Raw genomic sequence first — 27752 nt, forward strand, 5'->3', positions numbered from 1 at the left:
ACTAACACGGGAACATTGTGTTTACATTTCAATCACACTTACGTGGAACTTCAGTGATACGCCTTTCATTCTTTTCTCTCTCTCTCACACACACACACACACACACACTGCGTTGGTTTTTATGAACATTAATCCATTAATACGTGACCCATTTGATATGCCTTCAGAGCAGGGGTGGGCAATCATTTTGGCTCGAGGACCAAAATTCAATGGAGGGCTGCACAGATTTTTTGGGGGAGCTACTTTTTTTAATCAAAATCAATTTGTAGGAGAGAAAAAAAATGCAGTTGAAAATATATAGATCCATTATAATTTCTACATATTTTCTATCTAGTTTTAGACGTTCAGGTGTGGCCTGGAGTGTTTTTTTAACCCAAAATAACAATGTCCCTCCCTCCCAAAAATGTATGAATATAGATTTAATGGGCCACCCCTGCTTTAGAGCATTAGAAGGGAGTCCATCTTGCCATCATTTTACCTGATAAATCCATTGCTTGAGGAAACCCCACATGATTATTTTAATACCCAAATTAAATATGTAGAGGCATGACTTCTAACACATTTGCCTCCAGGATACCAGCAGGTTATTGGAATTCAATCAAGGGGAATTAAATATGTCAGCCACCTTGTTAGGCAGCCATTACATAAAGCAACTTCATGCCATTTTCTTCTCCGGGCTGTTTGCTGATCCTGAGGAAATCCATGATAAAACACAACTGTACAAATTGATTGCTGGTAGCTATCATTTATGCAGAAAATACTTACTGAGTACATTCACTGTACAAATATTGGCTGAAGAGGGTTGATGGTAAAATTGGTTAAAGGGAAGGATATTGTCTCTTGGAACACCTGACATCAATACACTCACCTTTTAAGGGGTCTATTCTAGAACTGAGGTTAAAGTCACTGTCGAAGACCAACCTACATGCCACTGTCTCCGTGGTCGATTTTGTGCAAAGCCAAGGTGAAGTACATTCAAGTACATTCTAAAATCACATACATTTTGCAAGATAGAATGTATACATTAACCTACTGTCAACTACTTTTGGTGTCTTTCTATGACTTAGCTTTTGTTTAAAATACAGTATATTTATTACCAAATACCTTAAACCAAAATGGCATAAGGACGTTCAGAAGCATAATTCATTTTACTCTCAGTTTAAGTGTGTTAATAGTACTGTAGGTACAAAAACTAGGCCAGAATAAAGTTAATAAATAAAAACGGACAATATAATAAATCCACAGCCTCTGAGACTAAAGTCCTACATTTGAACCATTCTGTATTTTTAGTGTTTTCAGACGCCTCATAACTGTTCTACTAAGTTAATATGATCACACACAGTCAGGTCCAAAATGATTGGCACCCTTGAAAAATGCATCTTTCTTGTGATGCAAGACCCACCACTGGTGTGCGTGGCCGAAGAGCTCTATTTTCATGTCATCTGACCATAGCACAGGTTCCAATCCAAGTGCCAGTGCCGTTTAGAAAACTCTTGGCATTTACATTTGTTGGATGACATGATAATTGAGCTCTTTGGCCACAGACACCAGTGGTGGGTCTTGCAGAAAGAACCCCATACCTACTTTTAAATATAGTGGTGGCTCTTTGATGTTATGGGGGTATTTTGCTTCCAATGGTCCTGCGGCCCATGTTAAGGTCAACTGCATCATGAATTTTACCCAGTACCAGGATATTTTTGCCAAAGACCTGGTTGCCTCTGCCAGGAGGCTGAAACTTGGCCGCAAGTAGATCTTCCAGAAAGACAATAACCCCAAGCACACATCAAAATCCACACAAAAAATATCAGTTATCTACAAAATAAACATTTTGCAATGGCCATCTCAGTCTCTGGACTTCAACCCCATTGAAAACATGTAGTTTGAATTGGAGAGGGCAGTCCATAAGCACAGACAAAGGATATCAAGTATCTGGAAAGATTCTGTATGGAGGAATGGTCAAGATCCCTCCCAATGTGTTCTCCAATCTCAAAAGCATTTTAGAAAAAGGCTCAGTGCCATTAACCTCGAAATGTGAGGTATTGAAAGGCATTGAAAACCAGGTTGCCAATAATTTTGATCTTAAAAAAAAATATATGTTCCTTGTTTAACAAAATCTCTTTCTCTGAGCAATTGCGTTTAGTATAAAGTAATATAATTTCCCAAACAATATTAGAATGATTTATTTTATACAGTGATGTTTCTCATCGTTATCAAGGGTGTCAATAATTTCACACCCCACTGTATATGATGCTCTGTTTATTTAAATACAAATACATTTTGTGGAGCCTAGTATTTTTATTATTAGTTTTTTGCTCCCAAATTTTGGACCCGACTGTATGTCATATGGAAATACTCTATGCAAGTGATTTGATATCCTCTTTGATGTAATTTTACTTTGATGGCACAAAGGCATTTAAATGGCCATGTGCGAACAGCATCTAAAGAGCATGATACTCATGTCTTCCAGACTCAAAATCTACAGGAAATATTGTGAAAGTAGACCATGTGTAATCTGTATATTATTGATACTTTTTCACTAATTAGCCACATTGATGCAACCGGATTATGTTGATGAAGTCAGTTGAAATAAGGAGGAAACAATTAGTTAAATCCATGTTTGTCTAGAGATGGTACTGTAGGATGAGAGATGTTGTAAATCAATGTTTACCTATGTATATGATATTCCCATGAATTCTCTCTGATATAAAGTAAAATCTTTACAGAATCCCAGAGAAAACTTGCATTGAGATTACAGACAGTGGAAGAAGTTGTGTTTAAATGGGCCCATAATAGAGTACGTATTTGCCACTCATTGATCCAATACTCCAATGCTATAGCATAATCCCACCACTAAGGTTGAACTACTAACAGGACGTTCATACTGCTCGCGACCTTCCGTACCATGATGCTGAAATGATCCTATGTGTGTTTCTTCTGAACAGCATGCAAAACAGCATGTTGGTGGTAGCCTCACCGGCAGTGTCGAAGTTCTCTAGCGCCAGAGCTTCTCTCCCCCATTGGCTATTGCAAAAGTAGCCTTGTCCCTTTCTGAGCTTTGGTTGCAAACTGTAGTCGCCAATGAGTAACTCACTAAATGTCTCCCCCTTCCATTGAAAATGGCAGTAGCTTGGCCATTGAATGTAGTTTAAGTGGTTTGAAAAATAAAACCCCAAATTGTGCAACATTTTCACAAAGGTTACTGGGGGGGCTATAAAAGTAGAACATTTAGAACATATAACCTTTCTTCAGAAATGGGCTCTGTACTATGATCTGAATGCTTTAATTCTGTTCCTTCTTCATTTCATGTTAAATAATTGACTTGATGAAAAAACTTGTTCAAATGAACAAGAGGCCAGTAGGTTAAGGACATAGCTCATTGCCAATCATAAACTGTGGATACACAATGTGACCACATTTTCAGTGTTAAATAAGGTTTTCTACAAAGATACAACATATAAAACTGTTAAATATATAACTTTAGGCTTTTGAAAATACATTTAATGTTTCTTTCCCCCAAACAGATATGATGTATTTACTCTTTTCCTCCTCTTCTTTACTGGTGAGAAATGATTTGTTTCTTTCACTATAACCAGTCATGCTGACTGCAAATTGTCCAAATATAGCAATTGAAAATGTATATCTGATTTAATGTATGTTCAAAATAGAGCAGTGAGTATACAAGTACAGTTTAGTAGTCCAAGAGAAACATCATTGACGAATTACACAACGTCCCTTGACTTTTTCCATTCAGTATTCGTCATTCATTTGTACACAATTACTCTGCACAACACATCACTTTTATCACCATGTGTACATTTGTGGGTATGTCTAGAGTCTGTAATATTGTGAGAGGGAATATGGGATTGCATGTTTCATCAACTTGGAAAAGTCTCTAAACCCCTCATCCCAAAGTCCACTGAGTCTCCAAAATATGGAGCAGTCGGCTATCTTTTTCTTTGGTCTGTAAAATCACTACAGAGGAGTTGCCAAGCGTAAACTCCAAAAGAAACATTTTGTCCCGTGTCTCCAAAGTCTAGTTGGGTCAGATCCAGAAGTTCATGACGACACACATCAGAATTCTCCAAACTCAACTGAAAAATAAGTTCTGTCTCCCATGGAATAATAGAGCATTGCAGAGTCCATATGTTCCATGTTAAGCTCCAACTCCTGTATTTGGAGTCCGGGCCTTTGGCAACGTAGGTTCTACGTGGCTTCACGCTGCTGCACAGAACGACAGACGGACAGCTGATGATAAGACGACGTATGCTCCACACAGGCGGTGACGATGGACTATGGGAAGCAGCTCACACACCATCCCCTCTCTCTCGCTCTCTCGCTCGGGAGCGTCTGTCCCCGCCATCATCAGGAGACCTGGGAATCGATAGGAACACAACAGCCGTCAGGGGAGAAGAGGATGCAGGACGACATGCGACATCTGGCTCTGAGAGCCCTTCTGCTTGTAAAAGCAATGTATTTATGGTGACGGCCACCGTCGATAAAATTGCAAGACCATCACTTCAGGGGACTCAATGCAGCATGTTATGTGTGATTCAGAAAACACTGGGGTTTGACATCAGGAGTCTGAATGTTTCGAGCTGCAGATTCTCTCTCTCTCTACCCCCCCCCCCCCCCCCCCTCTCTCTCTCTCTCTGTCGCAAACACTTTTAAAGATTAACAATATTTTATTTCCATATCCATGTCTTGTGTTCTATAGATAAAATTGCACAGAATGTTCTTTATTCTCTGACTGTGTCACGTTCATTTCAGTTAATGAACTCGCTCTAATGATGCCAAGCTGTTGCTCAAGTTAAGATTAGACACGCGTAAGATGTAAATGAAGTGACGAATACCGTGGCGTGAGGCAGACCTCACTGTCTGACTGAGTCTTCATTCAATTGAATACCATCACTTTCGATGACCCAACAGTACAGGGGTTAAAGAGTGTGACAGATCTTCTCCATACACAGATAGATTTGAAATGTAATCAGAGTTGTTTCGAATTCACTGCAACTTGACACAGCCCTTAATGTACCAAAGATAGTGTGGGGCTCCACACTGCCCTCTAGCCATTTGGTTAAGCTAAAAATCATGACAACATCATAGACGAAATGACAAAGTGAAGCAAAATGTCTTCCCTGCGCATTCACAAAGCAATTTAACTGAAGTATGCCTTAGTGCCCTGCATAAGTCGCTGCCCCCACACTTACAATACAATGTCATGCAGGTGTCATGTTTCCTACCTCATTGCAATAGAGGGCACAGTATAGAGGTCATTCTTGCTATATTGATGACTGATACTTCAAGCCTCCACTTGCATCTCAACCACGTGTTACAAACCCTGATATCAAATTAACTCGCCGTATATCCCTCAACACTATATTGACTGTGTATTTTGTGTTGACTGTACTGTTGTTGTCATTCTCGTTGTCCTGCATGATATTGTAAACATTATTTCCCCAATTGGACAATAAAATCAGGAGGCACACTTCAAAAATGACCTCACAAGTAAACATTACCTGACAGAGATCCACAAGTAGACTACAAACAATTATAAACTGGGTGGTTCGAGCCCTGAATGCTGATTGGCTGACAGCCATGGTATATCAGACTGTATAGCATGGGTATGACAAAACATTTATTTTACTGCTCTAATTACGTTGGTAACAAGTTTATAATAGCAGTTTATAATAGCAATAAGACACCACGGCTAAGGGCTGTATCCAGGCACTCCGTGTTGCGTCGTGGATAAAAACAGCTCTTAGCCGTGGGATATAGACCATATACCACACCTCTCAGCCTTTTTGCTTAAATATACCATGGTTGGATTTCTTAAGCCATAGATTCATTTTCCTGCTTGAATCCAAATCAGACTACAGTGGAAATCATGCGTAGCACAGACTATAGAAAGATGCCACGACAAAGGCAGACAGTATATTTATATTTCGGGATAGCACTCAAAGCTTTCTCTAAAAATTAACAACGGAAGACAATATGGGCAGGAAAAGTATTTGTGTCCCTTAAAGGGCAGTGTCGTAGTCAATTCCAGGTGAAGCCTTTGAACAAGTGCACCTTCGGGGCGAGTATGCATTGAATAATTCATAACCGTCTTGTGACAGTCTTGTACATCTGTAATAGGAATTCCAAAGCAAAGGCAAAACAGTACGGTAAGGCCAATGAACCTGGGTTCTAGACTTTTATTTTGTCCCACTGCCAATTGACTCTCCCCTGTATTATTGACTCAAGCTAATTAAACAGGGATCAAATATCAATGTATCTATCATTACAGATATCAGTAATGTCATTATTGTTAACATTTCATCAGATGCTGATCAAATCAAATGTCATTGGTCACACACATATTTAGCAGATGTTATTGCGGGTGTAGCAAAATGCTTGTGCTTAGGAGATAGAAGCAGATCTGCCATGTCTGTTGGCGTCATCTTGCCCAACATCATTACGGAAGAGAAAACAAGTGTCATTTGCCATCACAAAGGAGTAATCATGCATATGACATTTAGGAGAAACAGAATTCATCTGTACCTTGCTGTGACGCTCTAGCCTGCCAGGATCTGCAGTTTGTTGTTTCTCTCCTGTCTGTCCTTGAAAAGTGGTTGACTTTTGCTGTCTGTCTGGCTGGCAAGGCGTTGTGTCTTTGTGTGTGTGTCGTCATAGGGCCTGAAATCACAGGGAGTGTTTCTTGCATTTTTTGGTCATACAAAAAAGGTGCTATCTAGAAGCTTAAATGGTTCTTCGGCTGTCCCCATAGAAGAACCCTTTGAAGAACTCCCTTGGGTTCCATGTAGAACATTCTAAAAGAGTTCTACCTGGAACCAAAAAGGGTTCTCCTATGGGGACAGCCGCAGAACCAATTTGGAACCCCCCTTTTTTTAAGTGTATGCATAGGGATAAAGCATGGTCTTATACTAAATGAAGTGTGATGCTACGTTTTCTTTGGTTAGATTAAACACGTTTTTGAGCTGTGAAAATGTATACTTGGGTTCAAAATGTCAACATAATAACGTTTTTTTGTGTTAACAAAAACAAACTTAACTGTGTAGCAATTGAAACATTCTCTATTGCAGTGCTACACCTATATTGTTTCTCCAGGAATTCCCAGTTATTTGTTTTGATAGAAAAATAATTAGATTTTTGATTACCCAATGTATAGATACTCATGGCAATGTAGCATAGCTAGCACAGGACAAAGCATAGTGATGTTTGGAAGCATGACGCAATGATGGCACAACCAGTGGAATACAGGGATAAATCCTAAATGCATAAGGATACAGCATTGTTGATACAGACAATAAAGATGCAAGGTGAACCATATGCTCGAGACCAAATATGATTAGTCAACAGAAATTCAATGAGCAACACAGTTACTAACACATTGGAAGTAATTCTGAGGAATAAAGTTGTTGTTTCCCGCAGTTAAATAGGGAAAATAGTGTTGACATTGGGAGAATGCTGAGATGAGGTTATCGCTGCCTCTTATGTTCTGACCTATGACCAGTCTATATTGGATTTCACCTCCATAATGCTTAATGTTAGGATTGGTGAAGGGTTGGCAGATCCTACAACCTTGAGTCATTCTGCACTGTGTTAGGACGAACAGCTGTCCTCTCCATGGTGATTGTGTTCGAACTGTGATTTGATTGGTCCTGGTAAAGCCTGGCTGCCCAATGGGATCAATTAGGGAAAGAGAATCAGCTCCACCACAGCCCAGTCTATCTGTCTTCTTATAGATCTCTGTACTGTCCACTCATGCATTCCCCCAATCGGAAGAGCTGATCACCCACACGCACACACACACTCTAATATAGTTCATGTCAAAACTCTTTATTAAAAATGTGTTGCATACATAGGGAAAGAGTTGTGGTCCTGACAGTACATGAAAATTAACCATACCTTGTCTCTGTCTCTTCACATTGACTGTTCATGCCTGCTGCCAAATATGACTGATTACAGTAATCTCATTCCTCAGTGTTAATGATAATGTACCACAGAATGTTCATTTTTAGTCTGCCACACAGTAAAGAGAGAGGTAATAACCGATGAGCTTTATCATATAATTAAGAACTTTCACTGCATCTAGAAATTGAGTGTGAATGTGAATACGGGATGGCAATAACCGCTTTTTGGGTTTTAATAAAATGGATGTTGTTATCTGTCATAATTTTTTTGCCATAAATAGGCCTGCTAAAATTAATTGGAAAACAAAAGGGGCTGTGTTTCTTGCGTTTGCACATAATTAAGTATGGTAAAAAATAAATAAAAGGAATTTGTTTTGAGAGCAAAACAAGATGAGATTTGATTGAGTTAAGCAGGCAAGCAATTGGCAAATATCTCAAAGCAACAACAAAAAAACGAGCGTGTTTGTGAGTTAGCCTGTATCAGCTCTGCCTTATTCTTTGTTGAGCCAAACCTTCTGGTCCACTGCTTTAGCTGGTCATATGCAAAGATATTTTGGGCAGGGTCGCTAGTTATGATGTAGGGTGCCGTCTTTCGGACGGGACTTTAAAACGGGTGTCCTGACTCTCTGTGGTCGCTAAAAATCCCATGGCACTTATCGTAAGAGTAGGGGTGTTAACCATGGTGTCCTGGCTAAATTCCCAATCTGGCCCTCATACCATCATGGTCACCTAATCATCCCCAGTTTCCAATTACAATTGGCTCATTCACCCCCCATCCACTCCCCTGTAACTATTCCCCAGGTCGTTGCTGTAAATGAGAATGTGTTCTCAGTAAAATTACCTGGTAAAATAAGGGTAAGAAAAATTAAAAAAATAAAATATTTTGGTTGTTCTAGCAACTGCATAATGCTAGCTAACATAATTGTAGCTAGCACAACATGTATAGCTGATGTGTAAGCTACTTTCACTTGAAACTTGATTTTGTGACATTACATCTCATGGACAATATCTAAACATGTCAACACAAGTGTGTTAATTCAGGTCAAGACTAGAGTATGTGCAGTAAGGCCAGTTTCAGATGCATTGGGCTTGCTAGCTGCATACCTGCCCCTGTCAACAATGTCTGTGATTAGATTGTGTGGCTGAAGGTATTTATTGAATCAGGATAAGGCCTGCTCTACTCCTTGCCCTTATTGCTCAAAAAAGTCTAGACAGACGATGACAGCGAACCTAGACTGCTTGGCATGACAATGAATGACAAAAGACTGAAGCATAGGCTATACAGATACGTGAAGAACATCCAATGCCCCTAAATCATTCTGCTAAATGGAAAATAGGCTTACATTTTTCTTACCAGCTTGAAGCTTATAAGATGGGAATATTATGTTAAACATGCTGTAATATTGGTGTTCAAATTATCCATGCATTTATATAGCGAAAAGGCTAATTCCTCTGCCATTGTTAGCCTATTATACTGTCAGAAAAGAACCAGGTATCGTGAGTTGATTTGGCTGGTGACTCTATCAACTTCCCCTCTACTTCCTCTCTCCAAACTCTCTCTGCCTCTCTTTCCTTCTTTCTTTCTGAATCCCTTTCCCTCTCCAGCAGTAATAGTTTCATGCAGGGAAGAACAGACTCTCCTCTCCCATTGTTAAATCTGTCCAATTACATTGCACCATTTTAGATGCCCATGACACAATATCCAGGTACAAGCACAAGGAAGTCTGAGCATGATTCAGCATCCACTGAATGACAGAATATATTGCCATGCTGCGAGGAACATTAAATCAGGGGATACAAAAAAGCCAAGAGACAGAGATACATCAAGAAAGTTGAAATCATGCTTGTTAATCTTAGGTAAAGTAAAAGATGGATCCGTAAAATAAATATGGAAATTGAATTGCAGAATGTGAAGACGTGCTTAAGGGCGGCCCATATGAGAATGTTTGGACATTTTAAGATGATCAGTTTAATGAGTCTAATATTATAACTTTCACACTGTAAAATGCATTTTATATACATTACATTAGCATGCTGTAAAAAATATACTGAGGCTGTAACATTCATCTTTATAGTCTTATAAAAAAAAGTCACTTTTATACACATTAAGCTGCACATATTTGGCAATCACGTACTAAGCTATATGTTAGACCTCAGGGTCCGGTAGAGCTGCTGTACCCTACGGGAGGCTTTCATTCCAACCCTAACCTAGCACACCTGATTCTACTAATTAGCTGTTCACCAGGTTATTGATTAGCTATATCAGGTGTTATCATGGGACTGGATTGGAAGCCTGCACATCCAGTGGCTCTCCATGACCAGAGTTAGAGAACGCTGGCTTATCTCAATGATATCCAAGTCAAAATGCTCAAGTTTTAAGTATGGAGAAAACAGTTTGCCATAACCACTCCTTATTTCATGAATTAGAAATCAGTAATGCCTCTAGGTCAGTGTGTACTACTTAGTACTGTATAAAATCTAAATATATAATCCAATACATGTGGTAACATGCCTAAACATTTTGCAAACATTATGTAATGAGATGTGTTAATGTCCTGTATGTGATTATAAAATGTAAAAAGCACTCAAGCCCAATCCATAGTTTTAAGACCATCTGTAGACAACGCCCTTGGATGAAAATGTCACTACTTACTGTGACTTGCATAACTTTTTACTTTTTAGTCTGGGGCAAAGGAGTTCAACATAATTGAGTCAAATGTATTCTATAACAACATCTGAATTCATTAGTTTCTGTGTAGTCAGCCACGGCTGGGCTTAACTTTGGAGGTCTGTGTTGTTAAGTTAGGGGAAAAAAGTATTGCCTTCTTATCCCTGCTAAAGCTTTGTGGTTACATAGCAGAATCCCTTAGCATCGGACACAATTGGCACAAAATGGAGTCTGCCACTGCAATACAGGAGATGGCTCTAACGGTCCACCAAGGGACACCTGTTATTTTAGACAGAATTTACAGGGTTAGTAGCTCCCTTGCCCCCTGTCCATCTTTAAAACAAGCCCCATTGAAAGCAATGGCGCCTGAACAGAGGGTTTCTGCACATAAAATGCTGGACTTTCAAAGCGATCCTTGGGTTGACAGGTTTCATTATTCAGTACCTAGACTGACAGCCCACCAGCCTCCTGTCTCAGGCTGCCAACCATGGCACTGAAAGCCTGAGCATGCATGACTACCCCTCAGACTTTAAGACACTTCTGGAGGGAAATTCAGAGAATTCTACCTGATTCTTTGCGATGTAGAAAACTATCACAGGTGTTTATGATAGTCAGAAGACACCTATAGGATGTGTATGTTAGCAGGATGTGTATGTTAGCAGGATGTGTATGTTAGCAGGATGTGTACGTTAGCAGGATGTGTACGTTAGCAGGATGTGTACGTTAGCAGGATGTGTACGTTAGCAGGATGTGTACGTTAGCAGGATGTGTATGTTAGCAGTATGTTAGCAGGATGTGTATGTTAGCAGGATGTGTATGTTAGCAGGATGTATACGTTAGCAGGATGTGTACGTTAGCAGGATGTGTACGTTAGCAGGATGTGTACGTTAGCAGGATGTGTACGTTAGCAGGATGTGTACGTTAGCAGGATGTGTATGTTAGCTGCTATTGACAACGTAGAGAAGTACGCAACCTTAATGCAATGACAAATTTGTAAATTATAAGCTTTTAGTTAATGCCTTATCTTTGTATGAATGTTAACAATAAGCTATTAGGTTGATGAGCTGCAGTGCATGTGTTCTGTAAACGCTATATGGCGTAGATATAAATGAACAACCTTTCTGCCCCATTTATGAACATCAGACAACATGCCAATGATGGGGATGCAAATGAATGTAGCAGAATGACCCTGTTGAAATGGAGCTCCTTGATCACCGCTGAAATGGATGCCCTGACAAGAGAGCGACAGAAGTACCATTCAGGGAGTGGCATTAAGTGTGCATGAGTGAGAATTATTTAATCAACACACTTAAGCTTTGGTTTCCTTTCTGTTATCACAAAGACACACACAAAAAAAATGCTGTAACACATTGAAATAGCTACATGATGCAGCCATACAAAAAGCTAATCACATCAGTCACTGACCACATAGACATATGTGACAAAGACTCATTCAATTGAGTTATCTTGAAAATGACTTGTAGACAGGTGTTAAGACAGGTCACAGGACAGGTGTTAAGACAGGCCTCTGGAAAAGTGTTAAGACAGGCCTCTGGAAAAGTGTTAAGACAGGCCTCTGGAAAAGTGTTATGACAGGCCTCTGGAAAAGTGTTATGACAGGCCTCTGGAAAAGTGTTATGACAGGCCTCTGGAAAAGTGTTATGACAGGCCTCTGGAAAAGTGTTATGACAGGCCTCTGGAAAAGTGTTATGACAGGCCTCTGGAAAAGTGTTATGACAGGCCTCTGGAAAAGTGTTATGACAGGCCTCTGGAAAAGTGTTATGACAGGCCTCTGGAAAAGTGTTATGACAGGCCTCTGGAAAAGTGTTATGACAGGCCTCTGGAAAAGTGTTATGACAGGCCTCTGGAAAAGTGTTATGACAGGCCTCTGGAAAAGTGTTATGACAGGCCTCTGGAAAAGTGTTATGACAGGCCTCTGGAAAAGTGTTATGACAGGCCTCTGGAAAAGTGTTATGACAGGCCTCATGAAAAGCGTTATGACAGGCCTCTGGAAAAGCGTTATGACAGGCCTCTGGAAAAGCGTTATGACAGGCCTCTGGACAAGCGTTTTGACAGGCCTCTGGACAAGCGTTTTGACAGGCCTCTGGACAAGCGTTATGACAGGCCTCTGGACAAGCGTTATGACAGGCCTCTGGACAAGCGTTATGACAGGCCTCTGGACAAGCGTTATGACAGGTCTCTGGACAAGCGTTATGACAGGTCTCTGGACAAGCGTTATGACAGGTCTCTGGACAAGCGTTATGACAGGTCTCTGGACAAGCGTTATGACAGGTCTCTGGACAGGCGTTATGACAGGTCACTGGACAGGCGTTATGGCAGGTCTCTGGACAGGCGTTAAGGCAGGTCTCTGGACAGGCGTTAAGGCAGGTCTCTGGACAGGCGTTAAGGCAGGTCTCTGGACAGGCGTTAAGGCAGGTCTCTGGAAAGGTCTCTGGACAGGTGTTCAGACGGGTCTTTGGACAGGTGTTAAGACGGGTCTTTGGACAGGGGTTAAGACGGGTCTCTGGACAGGGGTTAAGACGGGTCTCTGGACAGGGGTTAAGACGGGTCTCTGGACAGGGGTTAAGACGGGTCTCTGGACAGGGGTTAAGACGGGTCTCTGGACAGGGGTTAAGACGGGTCTCTGGACAGGGGTTAAGACGGGTCTCTGGACAGGTGTTAAGACGGGTCTCTGGACAGGTCTTAAGACGGGTCTCTGGACAGGTCTTAAGACGGGTCTCTGGACAGGTCTTAAGACGGGTCTCTGGACAGGTCTTAAGACGGGTCTATGGACAGGTCTTAAGACGGGTCTCTGGACAGGTGTTAAGACAGGCCTCTGGAAAAGCGTTTTGACAGGCCTCTGGACAAGTGTTATGACAGGCCTCTGGACAAGCGTTATGACAGGCCTCTGGACAAGCGTTATGACAGGTCTCTGGACAAGCGTTATGACAGGTCTCTGGACAAGCGTTAAGACAGGTCTCTGGACAAGCGTTATGACAGGTCTCTGGACAAGCGTTATGACAGGTCTCTGGACAAGCGTTATGGCAGGTCACTGGACAGGCGTTAAGGCAGGTCTCTGGACAGGCGTTAAGGCAGGTCTCTGGACAGGCGTTAAGGCAGGTCTCTGGACAGGCGTTAAGGCAGGTCTCTGGACAGGCGTTAAGGCAGGTCTCTGGAAAGGTCTCTGGACAGGTGTTCAGACGGGTCTTTGGACAGGTGTTAAGACGGGTCTCTGGACAGGGGTTAAGACGGGTCTCTGGACAGGGGTTAAGACGGGTCTCTGGACAGGGGTTAAGACGGGTCTCTGGACAGGGGTTAAGACGGGTCTCTGGACAGGGGTTAAGACGGGTCTCTGGACAGGGGTTAAGACGGGTCTCTGGACAGGGGTTAAGACGGGTCTCTGGACAGGTGTTAAGACGGGTCTCTGGACAGGTGTTAAGACGGGTCTCTGGACAGGGGTTAAGACGGGTCTCTGGACAGGGGTTAAGACGGGTCTCTGGACAGGGGTTAAGACGGGTCTCTGGACAGGGGTTAAGACGGGTCTCTGGACAGGTCTTAAGACGGGTCTCTGGACAGGTCTTAAGACGGGTCTCTGGACAGGTCTTAAGACGGGTCTCTGGACAGGTCTTAAGACGGGTCTCTGGACAGGTCTTAAGACGGGTCTCTGGACAGGTCTTAAGACGGGTCTCTGGACAGGTCTTAAGACGGGTCTCTGGACAGGTCTTAAGACGGGTCTCTGGACAGGTCTTAAGACGGGTCTCTGGACAGGTCTTAAGACAGGTCTCTGGACAGGTCTTAAGACGGGTCTCTGGACAGGTCTTAAGACGGGTCTCTGGAAAAGTGTTAAGACGGGCCTCTGGAAAAGTGTTAAGACAGGCCTCTGGAAAAGTGTTAAGACAGGCCTCTGGAAAAGTGTTATGACAGGCCTCTGGAAAAGTGTTATGACAGGCCTCTGGAAAAGTGTTATGACAGGCCTCTGGAAAAGTGTTATGACAGGCCTCTGGAAAAGTGTTATGACAGGCCTCTGGAAAAGCGTTATGACAGGCCTCTGGAAAAGCGTTATGACAGGCCTCTGGAAAAGCGTTATGACAGGCCTCTGGAAAAGCGTTATGACAGGCCTCTGGAAAAGCGTTATGACAGGCCTCTGGAAAAGCGTTATGACAGGCCTCTGGAAAAGCGTTATGACAGGCCTCTGGAAAAGCGTTATGACAGGCCTCTGGAAAAGCGTTATGACAGGCCTCTGGAAAAGCGTTATGACAGGCCTCTGGAAAAGCGTTATGACAGGCCTCTGGAAAAGCGTTATGACAGGCCTCTGGAAAAGCGTTATGACAGGCCTCTGGACAAGCGTTTTGACAGGCCTCTGGACAAGCGTTATGACAGGCCTCTGGACAAGCGTTATGACAGGCCTCTGGACAAGCGTTATGACAGGCCTCTGGACAAGCGTTATGACAGGTCTCTGGACAGGCGTTATGACAGGTCACTGGACAAGCGTTATGACAGGTCTCTGGACAGGCGTTAAGACAGGTCTCTGGACAGGCGTTAAGGCAGGTCTCTGGACAGGCGTTAAGGCAGGTCTCTGGACAGGCGTTAAGGCAGGTCTCTGGACAGGCGTTAAGGCAGGTCTCTGGACAGGCGTTAAGGCAGGTCTCTGGACAGGCGTTAAGGCAGGTCTCTGGACAGGCGTTAAGGCAGGTCTCTGGACAGGCGTTAAGGCAGGTCTCTGGACAGGCGTTAAGGCAGGTCTCTGGACAGGCGTTAAGGCAGGTCTCTGGACAGGCGTTAAGGCAGGTCTCTGGACAGGCGTTAAGGCAGGTCTCTGGACAGGCGTTAAGGCAGGTCTCTGGAAAGGTCTCTGGACAGGTGTCCAGACGGGTCTTTGGACAGGTGTTAAGACGGGTCTCTGGACAGGTGTTAAGATGGGTCTCTGGACAGGGGTTAAGACGGGTCTCTGGACAGGGGTTAAGACGGGTCTCTGGACAGGGGTTAAGACGGGTCTCTGGACAGGGGTTAAGACGGGTCTCTGGACAGGGGTTAAGACGGGTCTCTGGACAGGGGTTAAGACGGGTCTCTGGACAGGGGTTAAGACGGGTCTCTGGACAGGGGTTAAGACGGGTCTCTGGACAGGGGTTAAGACGGGTCTCTGGACAGGGGTTAAGACGGGTCTCTGGACAGGGGTTAAGACGGGTCTCTGGACAGGGGTTAAGACGGGTCTCTGGACAGGGGTTAAGACGGGTCTCTGGACAGGGGTTAAGACGGGTCTCTGGACAGGTGTTAAGACGGGTCTCTGGACAGGTCTTAAGACGGGTCTCTGGACAGGTCTTAAGACGGGTCTCTGGACAGGTCTTAAGACGGGTCTCTGGACAGGTCTTAAGACGGGTCTCTGGACAGGTCTTAAGACGGGTCTCTGGACAGGTCTTATGACGGGTCTCTGGACACGTCTTATGACGGGTCTTATGAGAGGTCTTATGAGAGGTCTTATGAGAGGTCTCTGGACAGGTGTTATGACTACGAACTCTGGTCACTTTAACTGTGACAGATTGTGGTCACGAGGCTTTGCAGTCTTGTCTTACCGTGGTGGTCTTCACCCGGCCCCCTGGCTGTGTGCAGGTCCAGCCCGAGTGGTTTACTAAGAGGTCACAGCCCTCGTCATCCAAGCAAGGCGTCATCTCACACCACTGCCGGCTTCTCACAATGAGAGCTGTGGGGAGAGGAGAGAAAGAGGGATGGTTAACTATTGCCGAATCTATCAAACAAATGAAAAAAAAGCCTGTGGACAGACAGGGACATAGATAGAGACAGAGGGGAGAGAGAGAGAGATAGCGACAAAGAGAGTTAGTGAGTGATTAAGCAAGAGAGAGAGCGAGAGTGAGACAGAGAGGAAAGTGATAAACATTGGAGAACATGTAGGATTTGCAGCACAGGGATGGAGAGGGGACATGTTATGAAAGACCATTGATCATTGAGCTTATGAAGCAGGAACGCTCTAATGATCAGCACACTGCTGTATACCATCTGATCTCGGGTTGTTATAATTCACAGCCCACTGGAGGGAACCAACCAATGCCTGCGCTTAGATTTCACGATGGGTTGCGGCAAGGCTCTCTCGACCTTATCAAACCATACTCTTTGATGAAACAAAGTGAATGGTATGTATATGTGTGTGTGCGTACGTGTATGTGTGTGTGCGTACGTGTGCTTGTGTGTATGTGTGTGTGTGTGTGTGTCCGTGCGTGAGAGAGACACCTGCTCAACACTGGAGATTGCAGCCCTCCACAATACCACATTTTGGGAAAGAGTGTGTGTTCAGGTGTTATTAAACCCCCTGTACATTAGCACACTCAGAGGTTAAACAACACACAGCAAGGGTAACCACAACCACAAAGAGGCCAGAATAAAACACGCCAAATGAATAATTAGATCTGTGATTATAAAACAGAACATTTTAGCTCTACAAAGAGCCTTCTCCTCTTGAAGTAGACCTGTTTTTATACTTGATCATACACATGTCTATTTATAAGAAACTAGGGCATTCGCACACTTGCATTTCCATATCATGACATCCCAATTGGCCCTCAGAGAGAGAGTGGTATAGGGAGAAAGAGAGAGAGAGAGAGAGAGAGAGGGGGATAGGGAGAAAGAGAGAGAGAGAGAGAGAGAGAGGGGGATAGGGAGAAAGAGAGAGAGAGAGAGAGAGAGAGAGTTGCATATTTAGGTCCAGGGGAAAATGAAATTGAGCAGAATATAGCTTATAACAAACAAAAACTAAAGTATGCAAATGGTGGCACATACAGCATCAGGGAAAAAAGGAGTCACCTTTGCACATACATAAAGCCAAGGGCAACATTATTGTGTTCACACAGCGAAAGGAAGAACACTCAATTACCACTACAAGCAGTACAAACAAATCAATTGTACAAACTCAATTAAGTTACAGTAGATTTAATAGAAAGATGTAATAGAAAGATAAAATACATGTTTTCTCAAACAGAGGATCTACTGTTGGTGCAACTGCTTATGCCAAATTTGTTTCAATGTTGTCATGGGAACACCTGATGCCAATTTTATTTGCATTTTTTTTTATAATTGTTTAAAATATATGTTCAATCAATTGGCAGATTAACAGCATTGGACAAATAACAAAAACATTGTAAGCGCATGTCCACCAAATTTCTTAAACAGGACACATGTTGACCCCAGGAAGAGTAGCTGCTGCTTCACAACAGCTAATCGGGATCCTAATAAAATACCAAAATGTAATCACAACATTTTTTGGGACAAGGGTGAAGGGAAGAATAATGAAAGTTATAACTTTAAGTGAAACAGATCCTTATAATTCACATCCCTGTCCACCTCAATGAAATTAAACTTTGCCAGGGATGCTGCGGGGATCCTTCTGGAAGTGAACAATTTGCATGGGGAGGCATTTGAATACCAGAGATATGGATAACACATTTAGAGGGAGAGGCCAAACCATTTATACTATACGAAACGCATTCAGGTACCCTGCACTAAATTCCTAGCGCGACCAGAGGATGGTATAGAAAATTAAATGGTATTTGGACTGCTTAACAAGGTAATGCATTCTCCTTTGGTGAAATTGTATAGTGATAAACTGTTAGCCTCAATTATCAATCTGAATTTCCATTGAACAGCACCATGGGACATGAGACCCTCTCAAAAATGGTCCTTAATTCAATTCTTCCATTTCCGCATACCTTTATCTGATGTGGTAGGGGGTATATCAATAACACCAATCACCACGCTGCCCGCCTTCCCGAGGTCATTCCCACCTTCAGATAACAATCAATTCAAGTTATTGTTCTCCTTCATTATCCCACCATTAGCTGTGGCGGCCACTCAACTGAAACAGCTGGGGATCCAAAGGCAATCTCTGTTGTGAAATAATAATCATGAAAAGAAGAAGAAACAACCTGGATGTAATCTACCTACGTGAAGGTGTGTGTGTGTGAGAGTGCAGATGGAGAGGAGGTGGGCGTGGATGGGGGCACAGTTCATCTTGTGGAGATAAGACAGAAATAACATTATTACATCCACCAGTGGGGCAGTATGTCTGTGAAATAGCATATCACTGAGCCGTCAACAGCTGCCGCCCCGGGTGATAAATCCTGCTTAATATGGTGTGAAGCCGGGGGTCTGCCAAGATAGGGGCTGGGGCTGCTAATCTGCCCCAAGGACAGGACAGGGAATACAGAGAGAACACACCTCCTTCTTTCCTATACCTGTATATTTACTGCCTCTATACAGTACCACAGTACAGAAACCGTAAACGTAACATATTCATTTTGCAGCCTTTTCTGTAGGCAGTGATGGGCAGTATTTCTGTTAAATGTATTTTAAATATGTATTTCAAGTAACTTTACGTATTTTCTAACAAGATACTCTCAAGAGCTGTAATTTCTATTTTAAAATACTTTTCTATACCATTTCTTATAGAGCTTCACAATTATGTGGCCCACTTTCACCCTGCATTGATATTTATCAGAAGTCTGATGGCACTATGATTCACATCAACACCATCATGCCGGAAACCCTAGACCCACCCCAATTCGCATACCTCCCCAACAAATTCACAGATGACGCAATCTCAATCGCACTCTACACTGCCCTTTCCCACCTGGATAAAAGGAACACCTATGTGAGAATGCTGTTCATTGACTACAGCTCAGTGTTCAACACCATAGAGCCCATAAAGCGCATCACTAAGCTAAGGACTCTGGGACTAAACACCTCCCTCTGCAACTGGATCTTGGACTTCCTGACGGGGCACCCCAGATGGTTAGGGTAAGCAACAACACATCTGCCACGCTGATCCTCAACAGTGTGGCCTCTCAGGGGTGCGTGCTTAGTCCCTTCCTGTACTCCCTGTTCACCCAGGACTGAGTGGCCATGCACGACTCCAACACCATCATTAAGTTTGCCGACAACACAACAGTGGTAGGCCTGATCACCGACAACGATGAAACAGCCTATAGGGAGGAGGTCAGAGACCTGGCAGTGTGGCGCCAGGACAACAACCTCTCCCTCAATGTGAGCAAGACAAAGGAGCTGATTGTGGACTACAGGAAAAGGTGGGCCAAACAGGCCCCCATTAACATCGACTGGGCTGTAGTAGAGCGGGTCGAGAGTTTCAAGTTCCTTGGTGTCCACATCACCAACAAACTATCATGGTACAAACACACCAACACAGTCATAAAGATGGCACGACAACACCTTTTCCCCCTCAGTAGACTGAAAAGATTTGCCTGGGTCCCCAGATCCTCAAAACAGTTCTACAGTTGCACCATCAAGAGCATCCTGACCGGTTGCATCACCGCCTGGTATGGCAACTGCTTGGCCTCTGACTGTAAGGTGCTACAGAGGGTAGTGCATATGGTCCAATACGTCACTGGGGCCAAGCTTCCTGACATCCAGGACCTATATACTAGGCGGTGTCAGAGGAAGGCCCCAAAAAATTGTCATAGACTCCAGTCACCCAAGTCATAGACTGTTCTCTCTGCTACCGCATGGCAAGCGGTACCGGAGCGCCAAGTCTAGGACCAAAAGGCTCCATAACATCTTCTACCCCCAAGTCATAAGACTGCTGAACAATTAATCAAATAGCCACCCGGACTATTTACATTGACCCTCCCCCTTTGTTTTTACACTCCTGCTACTCGCTGTTTATTATTTATACATATTTAGTTTTTGTTACTTTTGGACTATATCTTTTTTTCACTTTAGTTTATTTAGTAAATATTTTCTTATCTCTATTACTTGATCTGCATTGTTGATTAAGGGCTTGTAAGTAAGCATGTCACGGTAAGGTCTACACCTGTAGTATTCGGCGCATGTGACAAATAACATTTGATTTGATAAGTGTCTGTTAAATGACAAAATGTAAATGGTAAAATGTACACATAAAACATGCCAAGTATTATTCTAATGAGCTCCGCCCCCAAAACAAGACCAATAGTAATACATAGTGTGCTTTGCAGTTGTTCATTTTTACATTTAAATAAAAATGTTGGTCATTTAGCAGATGCTCGTATGCAGAGCGAATTACAGGTAGTGCATTGAACTGAGGTAGATAAAAAGTAAGCAAAAAGTTATATAACCATTACTGAGAATGTTGTTGTTGCTAAGGGGGCTACTTGCTAATATATTTTTGTATTTTAATTAAATACAATACTTTGCAAATGTATGTAGTAATTTATTTTGATATGTTGTTCTTTAGGGTATTTGTAAAAAACTATTGTAATTGTATTTTTGCCCATCCCTGATTGTACGACAGTGAATACTCCTCCTCATTGAGACTGTACCCAGATGTCAGTGAGTTGTTTGTGAGTTTTGTAAATACTGCTGTGCATCTTGTTCCAGTCTCAGTCTTCAGGTCTTAATGGGAGTACCTGCAGAGTAGCAAACCATCTGCATACCCAGACCCCTTAGAGTTAAAGTCTGCCAGTTGCCCCCCATGCATTAGCATTAGCATTAACCACCAAACTCTGTAATGACAGAGCCTTTTAGGGCAGCTAATTTACTGGGTCTTGTTTTCATAGTGTAGCCTCCGATGCTAAGACGCTCAAATCATGTCAGAGGCTGGGCTCATTGAGGCTCCATTGAAGAAGCACAACCCATTCAAGAGGGATAGCTACCAAACTCTCAATAGAGACAAAAACAATCCAGGAGTCACCACTCACTTTTTAGGGGCGGCAGGGTGGTTAAGAGCGTTGGGCTAGTAACCGAAAGGTTGCACGTTTGAATCCCCGAGCTGACAAGGTACAAATCTGTCGTTCTGCCCCTGAACAAGGCAGTTAACCCACTGTTCCTTGGCCGTCATTGAAAATAAGAATTTGTTCTTAACTGACTTGCCTAGTTAAATAGAGGTAAAATAAATATATGGAAACAGTGATAGCCTATCACAATGTTCTGCTTTGCTAAACTGTGTCTACGCCTAACTGCTCAAGCCTTTGTGTTCTGCTTTGACGCAATAAGCGGTTTCTGAGGAGTGCAGTCTGGAAAGTACAAGAGACATCCATGCTTTCTATGTCTATGCTGCATACAGTAATTCACCTAATTAACAATGTTCTCTATTCATCAGCTCACTGGTGCGAGTCACTTCTCTTTCTCACCAAATCACAGGCAGTGCTGTGTTCATGATAAGAAAAAAGCCCTTCTCCATAATTACTCATACATGGCCCCTATTTTAATGAGAATATTCTACTCGTTTGGTGGGCTTGATGAGGGTCTACAAAACGAGGTGTCAACATAGCAGAGGTGAAAAGGTAGAAATGGTTATGAAGCTACTGAGGGTTCTGTTGAAAGTTTGAATTTCTAGTCAAGATGAGCATCTATGACATACCAGCAGTGTTCTATGGATGTTCTGGTACTTCTACGATGGCCCCGGTCAGTAGACAACACAGACATTTGTGATGGAGATGACTGGCTGCATCTCTGCACCAACACTCACCTCCCCCATCTTTCCTACTGTACTGAGCAGGGTCTCAAGTCCAAAATGTAAAATGGATAACTTGATATCAGCTAAATAATAATAATAATAATAATAATAATAATAATTACATCAATCTATTTTTATTCCTTCTTTTAATACAGTTAGGCTGATAGCACATTGTTTATGAGAGGTATGGGAATATGAATGCTGTCATTTCAGTCATCTGCGATATTCTTTTCAAATGGTAGTTCAATCAGTAAGGTTTGTCTGAATGGCTAGCTCACTTTTGACTTCATTCAGTAAGCAAAATATAATTCTCATTGCTTCCTCTCTATGGGCATAGTGGAATGTATTTGTTAGTTTTACAAACTTTATCACCATCAGCATAGCGTCACGTCTCTCCCCCTCTTTTACTATTAGCCACGTGCGGAATGTCGTTCACCTATTATCCTCTAGCCTATGAGCACAGCACACTAGTACAACTCCACCACGCTAGCTGAGGCACCAATGGGCATAAATCTTGTGATGTATTTATATGTCAACATACCGCTACATTTTTTCACTTGCGTGTTACGTCAACAATTTACTGACAAACCTCCACCTCCCCACCACCACCTGCTGCAGGCCCGTCATTGGCCAACTGAATTAAAGCAGGGAAGCGAGTCTTTCAGCCAGAACTGTCGTGAAGCGATTTGGCCAAACAGAAGTTGATTTATAAGCGAATTACCGTAATATGCCTTGATAAAACAATTCAATTATATTGAAAGTCCTCTAAGCAGGAGAATTGAACTTAGGTTGGATAAATGGGAGCAAGCTTTAATGAAACAAACAAACAGACTCCCACCCTCTATTAACTGTCATGGCTACAGAGCCACACACTAAGACTCCCTCTCTAATGAGACATACGCTGTCTCCGCTGCTCGGAGAGCCTGTCACTCGGCGGGAACGCAGACTATGGAGGAACACAGCTGTTCCCAGTGCAGCCTTTTGTAAATCGATACATCAAAGCGCTGTACTCAGCCTGAACCCAGAACTGCCAGCCAAATGCCCACAAACAAAAAGGCGTTTGACTAATCCAGTCGGAGGTACCTGCACGCACAGTAAGACTGGGCTCCCTGAATATCTGAGTTTATTCACAAGGTACCTAGCAGAGCCACCTCACATTGCCTTAGCTTACCTGACTTATAATTGGGAAATGGGGAATGTACAGAATTTCTCTTTGAAAATATACTGGTATAAAACCTGTAATATGTGTGGGTATTGTTATTCAAAGGTGTAATTAGAAGTGTCAGGGGTGGAATGTAAAAAAAAAATGAGTGAGAGAGAACACAATCCCTGTAAGATTTAATCACAGCTCCAATGAATAAAGGGTATTTTGTCTTGTCATTTTTTTGCAGAGTGTATTAAACTCGGCAGGATAGAGGACATTTTTCTTTGTGTGCTCTTGTGGAGACATTGTTTCTTAATCTAATTCCCTGGGAATGTCTGGAGCTACATCTCTATCCTCAATCATCCCAGGACACCTTCCCTAAGTGCGTGCGCCACACGCTTCCCTTGATAACGCTTTCATTAATTCAGCCGCCTGTCTTTGCTGGTCCTCGGAACAGCTTTCATCGGAAGCCTTGCAGCTCGATCTTAGACCACAAGCTTTCATGGTATCGCTGCTTATGGACATGCTTTATGGATACTAGAAGCACAAGGATCTCAATGGGATCCTTGCTGTGCAGCATGATGCACTGTCCAACTTCAAGCTCTGTCTGAAAAGCAACGAGAGAAGGCATCGGATCTCCCTCATATTGAAGGCACCTGGAGTATGTAGCAACTGCATACATAGGCTACCAATATAGAGAAAAAGGATTCACAAAGAACAGCTTGGTACAAATGACATCTTGCTATTAAAAAGATGTTCATGTGAAAACAGACCATTCATTGCACAGTGAAGTTGCACTAAAGGTGCAGTGTGACAGTTGAATCACACCCTTGACTCGGAACAGCCCCTCTTTTCTCCAAACGGTAAATGCCCCACCACATTCCCCGGAATTCATCTCGAATTCTGCGGGTCCCTATTAGGCCTGAGCGATGGCCCGGTCCCAGCTGTGTTCAGCCAGCATTCTGCAGACAGAGAGGGGGAAGTGGTCTCTGGAGCCTTGGCGGTCTTGACCCAGTTAAGGTAGGCGCTGACTGATGACCGATGCAGAGACCTGCCGACAGGATTTATTGAGACGATAAATGAGAGGGGCTTCGCGTTGCGGTGGACGAGAGATTATTTATATATTTTGATAAAGACTTTTGGTAAGTGCTACACAGCCTTGCGTTGCTGTCTTTAGTTTCTGTTCCTTTGCATGGAAAGTAAAGGCCTAACCCTGTGGGCTTTCCTCAGAGACACGGACACACAGACACACGGACACACAGACACAAACTAAAAGAAGCACCAAACTCGTCTTGATTTTAAAAAAATAAATAATAATAATTGTATTCAGTTAAGAACAAATTCTTATTTACAATGACGGCCTACACCAGCCAAAACTGGACCAATTGTGCACCGCCCTCTGGGACTCCCAATCACAGCCGGTTGTGATACAACCTGGATTCAAACCAGGGTGTCTGTAGTGACATCTCAAGCACTGAGATGCAGTGCCTTAGACCGCTGCGCCACTCGGGAGCCCCACTGCAACAAGCTGGGAGAGCTTTGGTCATTGCAACTTCACAAGTCCCTTTCGTTTATAGTCCCCAGAAAAGTCCTGTTAAAAGCTTTTCCACTGAAAATGCAGTTAAAAAAGAACTGAGAACAACACTATGGCATCAAGTGCTGTAAAACATCATATGCTATTTGTGTAATAGTTTAGTTGATAAAAATCCAGAGTAGATTAGCAATTTACAAATATGTCAGTAGCATGACATAAACTGAACCGGGTAACCACCAGTTACACTGTAGAGTTCATAGCTCAGATAGTCAGAGAGCCAACATCTGTGAGCACCGTCTGCCCGGGTGTTGTACTTGACATTTTAAACAAATCAGCTTGAATCAATAGCAAAGGTTACGACAGCAACACTCCGGGCCTCAGCGAAGCTAAATGGAGTCAGTCTGCTTAGTACTGAACCCTGTCCCTCCCCTAAACGCTTGACCGTCTCCGAGCCGGTTCCCTTCCACGATCGATTGGAAACGACGTAAGCCACTCCAAAAAGAGTGGAAGCCTTAAAATACATTTTGAGGTCTTCATTTAGGATTGTTGTGTTGTAAATGCGGAGGACGGATATTAACTGTGGATTTCAGAGGCTTAGAGGTGTTCTGTCCAAGCTAATAGTTTCATAATATCATGGGCAAAATGTATCAGACAATTTAACGGTCAAATTTGAAAAAGACATCAGTTATTCTTGGTACGAGTTCCAGGGAGTTCCAAATTTAAATGATGGAAAGGAAGTACCAATAACAATTAGCGATTGGGTATTTTACAACACAACACACATACCTACGACTACAGAGCCACTCTCTCAGAAACGCTATAGGTCTATCATGATATTCATCAAATGGTAAACAACTAATCAATAGTTCATTTGTCACTGGAGTCACGAGGAAGCAAGTTAGGGGAATTCCAGCTTTTTCCATAACCAAAATGAGACAATCAATTCCCACTTTAGTGAGACTATCAAGGGAAAGGGGCTACAACTCAAAAGAAGGTTGATTGCTCCAAATACCAAAACAACTATCTTTTTCAGTAATCTTTTTACTACACTGAGAGAGTAAAAGTCTTCCTAGGCCCCGTTGGCATTTGGGTCTAAATGGATAGCACAGTGCCCCTTGTCACAGCCTGAGGCTGACTGGAAGTGGCAGGTGTATTATTCTTCTGGTTGCTGGTTCCCTGGACAAATTCTAAGATATTTGAAAGGCTCTGCAGTCACTATAGTGCCCTCTAACAAATATCTCTGTTCAGCATTGCAAAACTTCAAGTTGCGTTCAAGTCTCCAGGACTCGCCAAATTTGAGTTGCACCGATACAAAATGTTATTTAAAAAAAATAAACTTATGTGCAGTTAATTACATTGATCTCAAGACTGTTTCTTCCTAGCCACCGTGCTTCTACACCTGCATTGCTTGCTGTTTGGGGTTTTAGGCTGGGTTTCTGTACAGCACTTTGTGACATCAGCTGGTGTAAGAAGGGCTTTATAAATACATTTGATTGATTCATTGATTGATTGTTGACAAAAGACGGACTTAGTCAACAGTCCAGATGTGTCTTAATTCTGAACTAGCTTGCTTTCCATGTCTCCTATCAGCAATTGGCCAATTTATAACTTTGATCTTAGACATCATAAGATGAAACATCTCCCCTAAATGCAGTCTAAATTATGTAGTATCACAATTACCATGGCTAAATATGAAAAATCATTTACCCCCCCAAATGTTCTCAAATGACCCACATTTAGCTGGGAGAGTTGTGTGGCTGCACTTGCCCCTAAGCTGCAGACAGCTACATGAATAAGCCCTCTTGCATCTTCTAGGAAATTGCTTCGCAGCAAGTCACAAACATAGGGTTCATCAATATTAATAGAGGTGTCCATGCAAATGAGCTCCATTCATACTGATGGTGGTTGTAGTGTTTCCAGGTGACAAGAGTTGAATGTGAGTTTGTGTCTCTGACAGGTTTCGAACCCGGGTCTCCTGTGCACCAGAAGACTGAGATAAAGCCTAGGTATTACAAGTAACCTGGTGTTAGGCAACGTTACTCATCACACAAGTGTGGCTCACATACAGCAATTAATACGTACACGTATAAGTTGAAATCAAACTAATCCAGAAAGAAGGTGCTTTCTTGACAAATGTATTCATTGATTCAATTTGAAGCACAAGAAAAGCTATATGTTGTTGTGTGAAATTTCAACCCACAAATAAAGTGAATAAATGAAGAAAAAAAAGACATTACATTACTGTTGGTTATTAAGGTGACCAAAACGTGTATTACATCATAAGAGATGTGGGATTCCAGTCATCTAGGCAGAGATCCTTACTATTTACACTTCATTGGCATCAATCACTTGCAACACTGATTAAATTATTTAATAAAAGCCATTTTGGATGATTGACTTGTATTTATGTCATTTGTTTGGGTCTGTAATGCCAGTTACTCATGCAAAGAAGCTAAATTCATCCGTGTTATGACAATAGCATAAAGGGAACATTTTGTCATCGGTTTACAGCTCTTAGCTCGTATTGAGTGGATCCTTTAAAGGGGTCTCTCTGGGAAAGGGTGTCACGGGGGAAAATAATCTGCCATGGTGATACAGTACATATTAATTCACGCATCATTTATCCTCTTTCATTGTAGATATCATCTATAATCATTTGCGCTTTTGCCATCCTTCACTTGTTTGTCTCAGCCGTATAGGCTTGTTGCTGAGGTCATAAAAAGGATTTTGAGGCCCCCTCCACTCCCTATATCCCATGAACACCCTCTTATGAAAATTGCCTGGAGTGACAGAGTGGAAGAATGTGCGTTTTTTTTTATGTTGTCTCTTTTTTATGTGGCCCCAGACCAAATGGATGTTGTGTGGGATAATGATGTATGTCCTCATGCGTTAAGGGGACTTGTGAGAGCACATCATGTTTTACTGCTGCAACAGCGAACATTCCCAAGGACAAATGTCTGGCCTGGTCACCTATATTTTCCAATGTATTTTGAGACATAATTTGGCGATAACAATAGAGCATAATTGTAGGCAGTAAA

The 27752-nt window shown here is 42.6% G+C and overlaps 1 protein-coding gene across 2 annotated transcripts in view; it reads right to left on the reverse strand.

Moving 5' to 3' along the window:
• Positions 1–3264: 3264 nt before the first annotated feature.
• tafa5 (TAFA chemokine like family member 5) overlaps positions 3265–27752 on the reverse strand; it is a 123321-nt gene continuing 98833 nt past the window's right edge. For both annotated transcript variants that reach the window (XM_082968107.1, XM_082968108.1), the window contains exons 3-5: positions 16152–16279; positions 6541–6675; positions 3265–4371 (exon numbers count right to left, since the gene is read on the reverse strand). In XM_082968107.1, coding sequence (XP_082824233.1) covers positions 6667–6675; positions 16152–16279 — 137 coding nt within the window. In that variant the 3' untranslated portion in view covers positions 3265–4371; positions 6541–6666. The remainder of the gene's footprint in view (positions 4372–6540; positions 6676–16151; positions 16280–27752) is intronic.

This window comes from Salmo salar, chromosome 23 (assembly GCF_965601325.2).
Source record: "Salmo salar chromosome 23, fSalSal1, whole genome shotgun sequence".
Classification (NCBI taxonomy): domain Eukaryota; kingdom Metazoa; phylum Chordata; class Actinopteri; order Salmoniformes; family Salmonidae; genus Salmo; species Salmo salar.